Genomic DNA, 14,786 nt, shown 5'->3' with positions numbered 1-14,786 from the left:
TACGTAGTTTTGCTCTGATGTTATAAAGGTCTCAAAGACATTTTCACAAGTTCACATATTTAAAAGGAAAGCAAAGTCCAACTGTACACACCAGAGACAAATTCTTGGAGAGGATTTCCAAATGAGTTTGTATTCTGTGACCTCTTTACTACTAACACATGTTCAAAAGGAAATTGGGAGTGATTTCCAACTTGTCTCCTTTGCCAATTTCCTCACTTTTTTCTCTCCTTTACACATGGGCACCTTTAAGCTGTGTAAATTGTATTTTTTCTCCATCCCTTTCTCAGTTTAGAGTCTCTTTCCTGCAAGATTCTGCCTCTTTCATTCATGCAAAGTCACTCCTATCAGTGTGTCCCTTCACTTTGTGTATTTACGTTTGTTATTAGTTTTAATAAGTTCACACTAACTTAGTAGAGACCTATATTGCATTTCAAAAATCAAATGAAGGAAGCATTTTTTTAGTCACTCATATCTTCCTGCCTCTCACTGACCTCTATTCCGTTTCAAAGATAAGCAAAATATTTCAACTTTTTAAGTAAAGCTACTATGGATATGTCCTCTGAGTCCCTGTGTGGCGCTGTGGGTTAAGGTGCCAGACTGCAAAGCCATTTGAACTACAAGGTTGGTGGTTCAAGCTCACCAGTTGCTCCTTGGAAACCCTATACAGGGTTGCTATGGGTCAGAACTGACTCGACAGCACTTCACAACAATAATATCTCTATTTAATTGATACAATGCAACTCCTTAAAATCTAATCAGAGCTGGCAGTTTCTGGTAAGAGATCGCCTTAATACAAACAAGTGCTTAAAACCAAATAAACACATTGCTCTCCAGTTGATCCAGACTCATTGAGGCTCTATGTATACAGAGCAGAACTGTTCTATAGGGATTTTTTGCTTCGTATGAAAGAATGTTGCCAGGACTTTCTTCCACAGAGCCACTGGGTGGTTTTTTACCTGCCCACTTTGAGGTTGGTAGTTGATCACAAACTATTTGCATCACTTAAACCACAATAAATCAGCTCTTTATATTTTTGGAAAGGTCTTCCTAGCATATGTTGTTGCTAAGTGTCATCGTTGAGTCAATGCCAACTCATAAAAACCCTTATAGGATTCTCGAGCAGTGGCTGGTGAGTTTGAACCACTGACCATGCAATTCAAACCGATCTTGAGGTCAAGTGCTTATCCACAGTGCCACACCACTGAGGCTCAGTCAATGCAACCGTATAGTTGCTATGAGTATGCAATATATTATATGTTGGTATTGTTTAGTGCTGTAGAGTCGCTTCCAACTCATAGCAACCCTGAATAAAGTGGAGTTTGACATGCTGAAGTTGCAACTGGCAGTCCAGTGTTGATCCTAACGTCCCATTATGTTACTGTTAAGTGTCAGCAAGTCGATTCCGACCTATAATGACCTTATATGGTGTTTTCAAGGAGCTGCTGGCGAATTTGAACTGCTCACCTTGCAATTCAAAGCAACTTTGCAGTCCAGTGCATTTAACACACAGTGCACACTTGGACTCCACAGTCCCAATATAACAGGAATAAAACAAGGACTAACTTATTATTTGAGCACAGAATAAAACAAAAATGCATGAAAATGTTATGACTAACAGTGTTTTCGGTGCTGTTTTCATTAAAAGGGTAACTTTTGTTGGTAACATTGTGTGGGAGGAAGTCTTCACTAGAATAGCAAATGCTGAAGACACACCACACTCATTTATAGCTAGTGCCAACCACACCTATGAAGTTTTTAAGGGGATGTGACTATTGTCAAAAGGAATCAGGTCCAGCCATGCTGTGTAGAACTCTGGTTACTATCAAAACTGCAGCGGAGGGGTTCCTCCAGCTTCTCTAAGGCAGGTGGGCACAGACCAGCAAGGAAGTGAGTTCTGCATACTGTACGGATCATTGCTCTGTTCAGGGCAGTCAGATTAAATCTGCACTCAAAGCCGCTGTGTTTTGTGAAACCGTCAGCCCTCATTTGTGTCTAGCTGTTTGTTCCTGTCCCACTGTAAACAAGGCTGACTCTGAGCTGTAGACCTACCCTCATCTGCACAAGAAGATCCCAGAGTCAGAACTAGTCAGTGGCCTCAGAGTTCAAGTTCAAGTTTCTTCTTCCAGACAGCAGTCGCCTTACAAACTGAGATGTCACAAGGAGAAGCCACGTTGGTATGACAGAGTTATTACCCCTGCTTGGAAACACATACCTTAGATTCTTACACAAACTAGTGTAGTGTGTCTCTCCCGTGAAATTAAATGAGATGTCTGTCTTTTTCTGAAGACTAACTCAGCTGATTCATCTTATGGAGGGGGCGGGGGGGGAGGGGAGTAAGGGTGGTGGTTTTCGTCATTTCACTGCTCTGAGTCTTTGCTAGAATCAGCCCCCTAAAAAGAGGGGAGGGCTAGAAATACTGGCAATCTGGCCAGACTCCAGAAACCTAATGACTCACGAATGCTCAAAGTGTAATGATTGTAAACAAGAACAGGTAAGCTGGCTTCTGTTCTCATCTACTTCAGTCATAATGTTGCCTTCACAATAAAGCAGAAATGGATTCAGAAGGAATCTCATCCCAATGATGAAAGGTGGGCAGTGTTATTGAAGCCATATTCCTTGGCAAGTGACGTAAAGGTAACATTTAGCATTCACTACATTGAATTCTCCTGGCCAGCTGGTGTGTCCCTGTTAAAACTTTCATTTATGCAGCTCGAGCTGGAACCTTTTTTGTTCTCCCAGTCTATTACTCAGTGGATTTCAGGGTAACAGCCAAAGTGAAACAGCTTGCAATTTGCACCTGCCTGCTGTAAGCTTTCTATGTTAGATTATGTGGAAGACAAACTCTTCCCTGCTAATGAGAGTAAGAGTGGAGAGAGCGGAATACAGTTTTGTTGGCAGGCTTCTTAGATATTTCTGTGTGTTTTATTTTTTTCTTATTAGTGATCTGATAGAAATCTCCCATTTTTGTGTTTTACAGTCTCTAGAGTAAGAGAACAAAATCCAAAAAATATATAGTTAAATTGTCTCATAAGCAAAGGATTTTTTACTGTCTTTTAACTACGATTGAATTAATATTCAGCCTGAGTTGCCTGAAATGAGAAATAAAATATTAAATACTGAATTGTTTCCAAGGTATTATAAGCATAAAATACTTAGAGATATCTAAACTTTTTAAATCACTCTTGAAAGAAAAGAGATACAATTTTTTTACATATATTAGAGAAACAGGACTGATTTTGGAAATTGTGCCAAGTTCAGGAAAGTAAACCGAAGTGTTCTTCTTATATCAATGTTGAAAGTGTAATGAACTGATTTCACAATAAAAATTCAAGCTCACAACTTCAAGATCTTGAATAACATAAATACTCTTGGATATTTCTCTCCGACTCATCATCTTATGAATCACAGAATTCCGCACAATTGCAAAAACCTTGACATATAGGATTCTCTCCAACCTTTTCCACAAGTACGCTGTATCCCCCTTTGCTCTGATTCCTCCAAAGAATTACATCAGTGTGCTATTATCTGGTTTCTTAAAATTTAATTGAACTCATTAAGATGAAATAGTTTTGATTATAGCTTAAACAGATTATAAAATTTCCCCAAACTTTGTCTATTAAAAAACGCGTAACAGCAAGATTTCCCTAAATTGGCAAAGTATTCATGAAGATGATCCAAAATTAAGTAGATACATAGGTATATATGGAAGAAGAACGTATGTATATGTATCAGGGGGCTTCAAACAATCTGGGGAAAAAAATACATCCAAAAGATAATGGGATTTTTCCATGAGTTTATCATACCCCCTCAGACATGTACATAAATAGATGCGATCATTTGTTGAACCTTATATGTTAATGAGGGCACTTCAAAAAGTTCATGGAAAAATTACATTGTGTTTCTATTCCATTTCACTTAATGCCCCCTGATGTGTGTGTACATAGATAAATATAATCTAATATGCATTTATCTGATATTTTATGATATATTAGGTAATAAGTATGTGATTGTATCAATCGAAGGACCACACTGGCATTTCCTGTTGAAATAATTTACACATTAAGAATTCCTGTTGAAATAATAACTGATCTGGTAAGGAATGAAGTTGAATGTTCACAAACGTGATCTCACCAGTAATTGATAAAGTCACTTCTGGCTCTTGCCCACATCTTGCCTGACACAGAATGTTCCAGCATGTCAGGGATAGCCCCTTTCGGCACAGCTTTAGGAGGTCTGCCAGCCTTTGCCGAGTCTGGCAGGTCAAAGGGCTGAGCCATGTGTAATTCAGAACAGAGGAGGTCCCACGGTCACTCCACAAAAACAATTACACTACTTATTTCACTGTAGCCCTTGCCCAAAACTCACAGACCTCACAGTGTCGATGCAGCCAACCTAATTCTGCCCCTGGGCGATAAGCCACATGAAAATATGTGCTGCTGTGTTTATAAATCTAATCAAAAATAGAAACAGTGGACAGGCACAATGAGGTCCTACTATGGACCATGGGAATCCTCCCAAATCCTGAAGGCTCTTTTGTTTAACTTCAATAGACTCTCTCTCGCTACTGTGTTGTCTGCTACACTCGTTAATCATCCTCTTTTACTGTGAATGCTACAAAGAAGGCTCAATTTCTACTCCTTCGACACTTTCCATACATGAATGTTATGAAAAATAAAGCTTAAAAGGTTGCTTTTAAAAGAAAGAATCAAAGAGGTGGCTTATCAATCTTACCTCTCTATCCATGTCCTCTCTTCCTTGCCCTTGGCAATGCACAGATTTAAATCAAGTTCCTCTAAAAAAGAAAAATAATATTTGAAAACTAGAATAAAATATTGTGCCAACCATAGCTCTATTAACCCTTTGGAGCTGGTGAGCTATAATGATACTTGTTGTTGTTGTTGTTGTTAAGTGTCATGGAGTCAGTTCCAACTCATAGAGACCCTGAATAGAATTTTCACGGACTTGCTGGGGGGTTTATACCGCTGACCTTTCCCTTAGCAGTCCAGTGCTTATCCTACAGCCCCACACCAGGAATCCATAATGCTACTTAATGGTTCTGAGAAAATAAAAGTAGAAAATCAATGGTTGATTTGTTGTCTTATTTTTACTGCTGTTATTCTAGTTTTTTTAATTCAGACTCCTAATAAATTGAGAGTAAATGACTACTCACAGAAGTTTTTCAAAGGTAATCTCTGGGTAAAAATCAGACTTGAATTGCTATTGTTAGGTCCCATTAGTCAATTCTGATGAATGGCGACTTATAGGACAGAGGCAAAGTGACCCATACTGTTTCCTAGGCTGTAATCTTTACGGGAGGAATTCTGGTAGCGTAGTGGTTATGAATTGGGCTGCTAACCTCAAGGTCAGCAGTTCGAAACTACCAGCTGTTCCATGGGAGAAAGATGAGGCTTTCTGCTCCCGTAAAGATTTACAGCCTCAGAAACCCTACACAGGGTCACTAAGAGTTGGAACCGACTCCACGGCACACCACCACCAATTGTTATGGGGGTGAATCACAAGGTTATTTCTCTTGCAGAGCAGCTGGTACTCTAATGCTTCAAACCCAGGCACATTCAAGTGTTTAGCCATTGTGTCACTAGGGCTCCTTAAGACTTATTTGCTGTTGTTGTTAAGTGCCGTCAAGTTGGTTGCAAATCATGGTGACCCCTGATTTGGGTTTTCAAGGCTGTAAATCTTGGCAGGAACAGAAAACCTCATCATTCTCCCATGGAGCACTTGGTAGAACGGGAAAAGCCAACCTTGTGGTTCTCAGTCAAGTGTTTATCTTATGGAGCCATGGTGCTCCCGTAAGATTTATGCTATGTTGTGTTATGTTATGTTATGTTATGTTATGTTATGTTATGTTATGTTATGCTATGCTATGCTATGCTGTGGTGATGTGATGTGATGTCATGCCATGCCATGTCATGTCATGTCATATCATGTCATGTCATACTATGTTATATTAAGCTAAGTGCCATCAAATAGGTTCCGACTTAAAGCAAACCTGTCTAGGGTTTCTGAGATGTGGTTCGTGGGTTTGAACCACTCACTTAGTGATTCAAACCAACCTTGTGGTCCAGCGCTTATCCTACAGTGCCACACCAAGACTAATTTAGATAAACTAAAATTTCATATTTTATGCCAAGAAGGTGACTAATTCAGATTGCATTGAAGCGATGATGAAAACTTGCTGTAGCATGCTTCAGGTAGCTATACTATATTTATCTTAAAAAAAAAAAAATTGTGATCCAGTACTGTAACTATCATAAAAAGATAGCATCTTATAAAGCCAATGGTAAATATATGTACTTAGGGGTCAAGCAGATTAAAACTTGAAAACGTTTTGCAGTAAAGATATGGAATACAAATATGGTAATGAGAGCAAAGTAAATTTGTTTTTAACACTCTAGAGTTGTGCAATAAATTATTATTCAATTCAGTGTATAAGCAATTCCGCTTGATAGTGGTCCAATTATTAAAACTACTACACTATAATACAAACTAGGGCTGTATGATAATAATACATAGGAAATTTTTTAATGAAGAGTGTTCTTAGTATTTATTGGATCATTGCAAACACTCACCAAAGAAGTATTTTAAACTTGGAATATGCCCTTTCGAAATGGTTATCAGTACTTGGCAATAAAAACCTCGTATACCACATATGAATGACACATGTGACACACGTTTTTTTTTTTATTCAAGGCCATCATTCTTAGTTAAAACACGTCACAAAGTGTGAGCTCTTAAATAATTATCAACACTGGGAAAAAAGGAATAATGTTAATTCTTCTAGTACTAAGGTTAAAACTCTTACTTTTTAAAGTACTAGTAAAATAAAAGATTTATAAATTATTCTGAATAATCAATTCTCAAAGTAAGGGACATGTATGTACAACATTTTTTAAAACAGCATCAAAATAAGTAAATTTCAGCAATTAGCAGAAATTAAAGTTTGACTTCCTTGCTTATTTTCATGCACAAAACCTTACATCTTTTTGGAATACGTAGATGAAATAGAATGCTGTTTTATTTTGTTTCCCTAAATTTGGTCTTGTTTTCAACTGCTAATATTTATCTTTTTGAAAGTTTGAACTATTTAAAAGTTGCTATATTACTCACAGCAGAGTACTTTAAAAAGTAAGAGTTTTAACTGCTCAGCTGCTAACTGAAAAGCCAGTGGTTCAAACCTATCATCTGCTCTGCCTGAGAAATATGGATCCCCTTGGAGACCCTCTGGGACTGTTACTCTGTATCCTATATGGACACTGTAACCTGAAATTCAACTCAACAGCATGAATGTGTTTGCTTGTTTGTTTTGGTTTATATTATTGACATTATAAATTTATATTGCAGACCCACAAGTCAACATGTACAACCAAAAAGTATAGCTTGTCTGATCAATACAAGGCCAAGGAAACCTTCAAAGAAGGCAGACCATTGCTCTTCCTTCACAGAAGACTGCATTTTAAACATTCTCTTTCTGCACAAATGTTCAGAATGTAACATTAGTACTCAAACCAACCAAACAAAAACAAAAACACACGGCAGTAGAGGAGATATTGACTCATAGCCAACCTCTGGGTTCCACAACCATAAACCTTCACAGAAGAAGACTTCCTGCAGTGGATGCAAACTGCTAAGCTTTTTGTGCCGCCAATGTTCCTAATATTAGCACAATCTGTAAAATTAGTCATGAAGAGGTGCTTAAGCTTTGGTTGTTGTAAGTGCTGTCGAGCAGGTTCTGACTTGAGGAGACCTAGGTGAAACACTCCACCTGGTCCTCCTCCACGCTTGTACTCAGCGCCATGTTTGAGCCTACTATTGCAACCACTGTGTCTATCCAACTTGTTGAGGGTCTTCTCTTTCTCACTGACCTCCTACTTTACCAAGCATGGTACGTTTTTCATGAATTGACCCCTCCTAATAAAATATCCAAAGTATGTGAGATAAAGTCTCATCATCTTGACTTCTAAGAAGCATTCTGTCTGTGCTTCTTCCAAGACACATTTGTTCATTCTTCTGCAGTCTATGATGTGTTCAATATTCTTCTCCAACATTATAATTAAAATGCATAAATTCATCTTCAGAGTTCCTGATTCAGTGTCTAGCTTTCACATGAGTATGAGGTAATTGATTCCGCTTCGATTCCACTTACCTTTGTCCTCAAAGGGACGTCTTTGCTCTTTAACAACGTCTTTTATAGAAGATTTGCCCATTGTACATGATGTTTGATTACTGACTGCTGCTTCCATAGGAATTGATTGTGGAACTAGGTAAAATCAAATCCTTGACAATTTCAATCTTTTCTCCTGTCATGATGCTGCTTCTTGGTCCACTTGTGGGGATTTTTATTTTCTTTATGTTAATGTGTAATCTACACTGAGACCTTTATTCTTTACCAGGAAGTGCTTCAAGTCCTTTTCGCTTTCTTCAGCAAACAAGGTATGTCTTGTCTTCCTCCAATCCTGATGCCAGCTTCTTGAATTATTTGCTCAGCATACAGATTGACTAAATATGGTGAAAAGATGCAACCTTGATATATACATTTCTTGCTTATAAACCATACTTGTTCTGATGTTTGTCTTTGTACAAATTCCTCATGAGCACAATTAAGTGTTCTGAAATTCCCCTTCTTCACAATGTCACCTATAATTTGAGATTCATACAATCAGATACCTTTGCATAACCAATAAAACACAGTTAACCTTTTTTTGATATTCTCTGATTTCAGGCTGAGCCATCTGACAGCAATGATATCCTTTGTTCCTTGTCCTCTTCTGAATCTGGCTTGAACTTCGGACAGTTCTCTGTCAATGTACTGCTACCACCATTTTTGAATTATCCCCAGCAAAATAAGAATTAGTAAAACTGTGAATTAAAATAAAAATTGTTTTATTGGCTCACGTCTTAACGGAAATGCCATAAGTGGATGGTTTTCTCTTTCTGTCAGTTCTGCACAGAACTTGTCTCCTTTCAAAACCCATTAAGTTCAGCATTCCTTAGTGATCTCACTGTGTATTGGCATCAGTCTTTCCCTGGACCTAGGAGCTTCACAGTGTAGGGACCCCAGCTCAATAAGATGAACTCCACTTGGTGGTAGTAGGTCCCCCTTTCTCTGTTCACATTTCTCTCCTTTCTTACAGGATAAAAGGAGAGAGATGTGAACAGAGAAAGGGGGACCTACTAAAAGATAAAAGATAAAACGTATTGCAGGCCACACTCCTGGGGAAATCCCTTACATTAGATCAAGACTGTGATGGAATCAAGGGTATTGCAGACCACCCTTAAACCTTTCATTGGTTTATCACATACAATTACATCATAGGAAATCATCAATAATGGCCCTATTACATCATTCTATAACTGTTAACCCATTGACAACCACCACCCAGCCAAATAGACACATATATGGAGAGAGGAGGACACAATTTGGTCTACAAAAATTCATATACAATATTTTACTCACTTTGGTGAGGTTTCTGCAAAACAGAAAAATTTGTTCCTGAGCAATATCCAAGGCAACAGTTGTCAGTCAGGAGTGATTTTTTTTCTGTTCTGGGCACATCTGGAGTCCCTGCATGGTGAAAATGCTTAACACACTTGGCTATTAACAGGAAGGCTAGAGGATGTAGGTTGGAGTTGAATTGGAAATGACTCAAAAGAAAAAAAAAAAAAGTGAGCCATTAAAATCCCTGTGGAACAGATTCTATTCTGACACACACGAGGCACCATGAGTAGTAGTCAACTCAATGGCAACTCCTTTTTATTTGAAGGTAGGGGACGTTGGTCAAACTCTGTGGAGTTTTGGGTGTCATAACATCACAGGAATGCACATAAATATACTACAATACCCAGAGTAGCCTGCTACATGAAAGCACTCTCAAATCCTAAACATCAATACTGATGCTTCTGAGAATTTCTAATCTAGTCCTTAGTAGAAAATCAAGGATATGGAGGAGCAAGATAAAAATAGCCTTCATTATTCACTTCCCTTCTTGTGGTCTCTCTTCCTCAATTTTCTATTCTGGGTCACACAGAGAAACAATATCCTATCTCTCACAGGTCAGTCCCATGATATTCCTTAATGCTATCACTCCCGCCATGAATAAGATCTATGTATCTACTAATGTATTTATATGACTTTTGGAGCATGAATGAAAATCTTCCATGATAACAAAGTTCATTTATTCATTTTGTTCATATAGCTATTATGCACCAATTCAGGAGAACTCTCATACAATTTCAAAGAAGACACTTCCCATGGAATACACTCACCACCATTCTGTCAGCTTGTTATACTGTGGTGACTTGTGTGTTGCCAAGATGATAGGAGCTATGCTACCATTATTTCAAATTACCAACAGACTTACACATGGTGGAAAGATTTCAGTGGAATTCCTAGTGTAAGCCAAGGTAGAAAGAAATGTCTGGTGACTTACTTCTGTAAATCAGTCATCTAAACCCTTATCAACCACAGTAAACACTGTCTGACTTGCTTGCTTCAGATACATCGTCAGGAGAGATCAATGAGTAGAGGAAGGCCCCATGCTTGGTGAAGTAGAGAGCCAGCACAGGTTAGGGGGATCTTCCATGAGCTGGGTTGGCACTATAGCCACAATAATGGATTGAAACCTGCTGGCAATTGTGAAGAAGTGCAGGACTAAACAACAGTTTGTTCTGTTGTATATGAGGTCATCATGAATTGCCAACAACTCTACAGCAGATAATCACACCATTGTTACTGTTAAGTGCCACCAAGTTGGTTCCAACTCATAGTGACCCTGTATAGGGTTTCTGAGGAGCAGCTGGTGAGCCTGAACCACCGACTATGCAGTTCAAACTGACCTTGCAGTCCAGCACATTAAACCACAGAACCAGACCAGGACTCCTATAACACCATATAACACACACAAAGACTCAGTGGGGAATGGGAACTCTATCTAGCCTTTTCATTTCAGTGGAGATGATATGATTTTTAAATAATTTTCAAATGTTGAGGCCCAAGGGCAAAACAACTGAGCATGGTTTGCCACATCCTCTTCACCTTCACAGTTTTTGTTATGATTTCAGACTTCTCAGGGAAAGTAGAATGCCAATCTTTGTTTCTTCTTATCCTTATCTTCATTAAGATTAGATGACACAGAATGCTTCTCTACTGCTACCTACTTGACTACAAACTTGCTCACATCAGATTGTAGTGGAGCTAGAAAGCTGTTTAATAGAACCACACAGCGTGTCATCTGAAAAGCAGCTGTCACTGGAGGAGCAATAAACTATGTATTGTCTGTTTCATGAGCAAAGGATGTAACCTAGTTTCTCTCCCTTCTTGGGAATCTCTAAGAAGCTTCATTCACACATTTTTTCTCAATAGAATATTTATATTAAATATTTAAATAAATAGATATAGAAAGTCTCAGAGTTTTTATGAACTGGTTTTGGGAGTTTGTAGTCAGGTCCCTTATAATTGGAAAATAAACAATAAAATCAGGGCGATGAAGACCAAATGGCCCACCATGAGATAGGAAAATCAGTCAATATGTGACTTCTCTTCAAGGTATAAAGATTTGGGCAAGGAGTCAATGCTATGATACACAACTGTGTATCCCAATGCAAGTCTCGAGACTGAATTTAAAGACCTCCAAACTGGGAGTCCTGGTGTGGTGCTGCAGCGGAATGCACTAGACTGGAAAGTCAGTTTGAATCACAAGGTCAGCGGTGCAAACCCACCAACTTCACCTCAGAAACCCTGTACAAGTTCACCATGAGTCGGAAAAAAGTTCAACAACTGTCCCTCAGCTGCTAAGAACTGTGACAAGTACAGGTGTGGGGCATAGTTCCAGAGGACAGAGAAGCCAATTCTTTAAAGGATGCAACAAAGACACAGCAAACAAGTCTCGAGGCAGCCAAGGGTATATGTGGTTGGGATAGGATGGAGAGCTGGATTCAAAAACTAGAGAAAGGGGAGCTCTGGTAGTGCAGTGGTTATGAATCAGGCTGATACTCTCACGGTCAGCAGTTCAAAACTACCAGCTGTTTCGTGGGAAAGAGATGAGGCATTCTGCTCCCGTAAAGATTTACAGCCTCGGAAAACCCTGTACAGGGTCGCCATGAGTTGGAACCGACTCCACGGCACATAACAACAAACGTTGTTTTCCACCCACAAGTTTTGATGCCTCTTCAAAACTCAGTTTCTGATGGTTCTCTTTATATTTAGTAAGAGATTGAAACATTATAGTAATGTAATTTTTTTTAATAAACTTTGATGTCAAGGAATTAAACCAAGGAAACAATTTTTTAAAAAAGGAAGGAAGAAAGGAAGAATTCAATAGAATGAGTTTGTTCTTTAACATTTACTCTTGGCCTCATTTGCAAAATATCTCCCAAATCCAGATAAAAACCAGACAAGTGAAAACCTGAATCATATTATGTAAGATTGCCATCTATAAACTTCCTCCTTAAACAGAATTATAGCCATCCCCTTAGTCACGTTATAAAATGAAGACGGAAGAGCAAATCTCCAAGTATCTGTTTAGAAAATCATTTACATTTGGATCGACAAGTAACATGGGTAAGGCACCACCATTGAATTCAACTTCAAGGAGCATTGAGTTTTGAACACAAAATGCTTTTCAAATACAAGAGGGTTTCAAGGAGGTTATAGAAAATGGAGTTTAAAGATAATAGACTTTTCCCATGAACTTTTTCTAGCCTCCTTGTATTTTTCTTGTTCTTAAAAACATAGGCTCAGAACGGAGTAGAAAATAAAACAAACAAAAATCTCTGCCTTTATGGGTGTTAGTTAACATTCTTATGGGTTGACCTGAGTCTGTCTTAATATTGTGGCTACCATGCCTCAGTACAATCTACCAATGTTCCACGCTGCCTAGGTACCTGTGGTGGAACTCACAAAAGAAACAGACAATATGGCTCCTGCCAACACAGGGACCTTACAGTGTAGGTAGGAATAGAGTATATGTATTAACAAACTACATTACCCTGAGAAGTAGATTCATGGAGTATAAAAAAATGAAAGAAATGGAATGACCTAAGAGCTTCTAGAATAAAATGAGTTTGACTTTTGTGACTAATAATGATAGTCAAACACTAAGGACTTTATATAGGTTATCTCCTTTAATCGTCACAAAACTGTGAAGTAGTTATTATTACCTCAAGTTTACAGTGTAGGAAGTAGAGTCATAAAGAAGTTCAATAATTTGCCCAGATCACATAGTTGGTGATGGTAGAGTTAAGCTAAGCACCCAAGCATGCCTGAACCCATGCTTTTAGCACTGTACTATGCTCTACATTCTACCTCAGAAGCTGAATCGTGGGGAATGTGCAGAATTAAGAATTAAATGGAAAAAGGTAAATAGAAGACAAAGACAAGCAAAGAATAATGATGAAATGAGAATGACAAGCTGATAAAATAATGAATAGAATCTGTGAACAAATAATTCGTGATTATTGAGCAGTGATGTCCAATACCATCCAATTCATAGTGACCCTACATAAAGTTTCTAAGACTAACTCTGTCTCCCATAGAGTGGCTGGTGGGTTTGAACCACTGACTTTTCTGTTAATAGTCAAACACCTAGCAAACAATGCAACCAAGGCTCCTTAATGAGCAATCACAGCAGCACTCTATTCCAAAAATAAAACGGCTATCACTTGTCTGAGTGACTAACAATATATACAATCAGGAAATTTACGTATTTTCTAAATAGTCTGTAAGTCCTTCATCTTCAAAAAATTCCAAAATATCTACCTTTTGGGAAAAAAGAGGGAAATGTACTATTAAAAACTCAAAGCTTACAAGACAAACCTTGGGTAGGGCCTTCTCAGAAATACTGGAGTTAATGGAGTTATGAGCACCATTACAGAACTCAGACCCCAGTTTGAGTGCCTCAAATCTTTGTTGAGATGTAAATGCCTACAATTGTTGTTAAGTGTCATTGAGGTGATTCTGATTCACAGTGAACCTATACAGAGTTTCCAAGGAGTAGCTGGTGGGTTTGAACCGCCAACACTGTGGTTAGTAGTCCTATAATAAGGATTGTTTTTTTTAAAAAACTGATCTCAGACTTGCTGATCCTGGTGTGACACTCTGGGTTAATGCACCAGACTGCAAAGTCGTTTGAACTGCAAGGTCGGCGGTTCAAGCTCACCAGTCACTCCTTGAAAACTCTATGCAGAGTCGCTATGGGTCGGAACCTACTCGATGGCACTTAACAACAACAACAACAAACTTGCAAACAGGTTGATCATTGCAATATAATCTGCTTGCAAGTAGTTTGCTGATAATATTCTGAGCTCAGGCTGACAACTACCTTCTGATGTATATATTTACAGTTTTTTGTAAGGCTATTTCAAAACTGGCATTGACTGAAATTGTTGACCTTGTGTTGCACATTAAATCTTGGGAATGCCAAAAGAAGGACAACCAGTTGATTGCTTCCAGAGAAGCATACTGACCTGGATACGGCTGACATTCCATTGCTTCTCAAGCAAACCAGTCAGGGCAATGGTGGTGTTAGACAGAGGTCACCAGCCAGATTTTGTCTCCAAACATGTTTTGTATGACCTCTTCAGTGATTTCAGAAATATTTAGCCAAACTTTAAAATCAAGAAAATAAAAATAAAAATCTAGACTTCTGGTTTACCTTGGAAAAATTTTTTAATTTGACAACATAAGGTCAACATACATAATGAAGCAACTGGATGGAGGTGGGTGGTGGCAACAATGGTCTCCAGGCTGAGCGCTCTGTCTCCCTACTGTAGGA

The 14,786-nt window shown here is 38.5% G+C and overlaps 1 protein-coding gene across 1 annotated transcript in view; it reads right to left on the bottom strand.

Moving 5' to 3' along the window:
• LOC102831105 (orofacial cleft 1 candidate gene 1 protein-like) overlaps positions 1 to 4,794 on the bottom strand; it is a 362,030-nt gene extending 357,236 nt beyond the window's left edge. Inside the window, exon 1 of the mRNA XM_006864130.1 lies at positions 4,732 to 4,794. Coding sequence (XP_006864192.1) covers positions 4,732 to 4,743 — 12 coding nt within the window. The 5' untranslated portion in view covers positions 4,744 to 4,794. The remainder of the gene's footprint in view (positions 1 to 4,731) is intronic.
• Positions 4,795 to 14,786: the final 9,992 nt, after the last annotated feature.

The sequence above is a fragment of the Chrysochloris asiatica genome, unplaced genomic scaffold (assembly GCF_000296735.1).
Source record: "Chrysochloris asiatica unplaced genomic scaffold, ChrAsi1.0 scaffold00060, whole genome shotgun sequence".
Taxonomy (NCBI): Eukaryota; Metazoa; Chordata; class Mammalia; order Afrosoricida; family Chrysochloridae; genus Chrysochloris; species Chrysochloris asiatica.
This window is presented reverse-complemented; position numbering and strand designations above follow the sequence as displayed.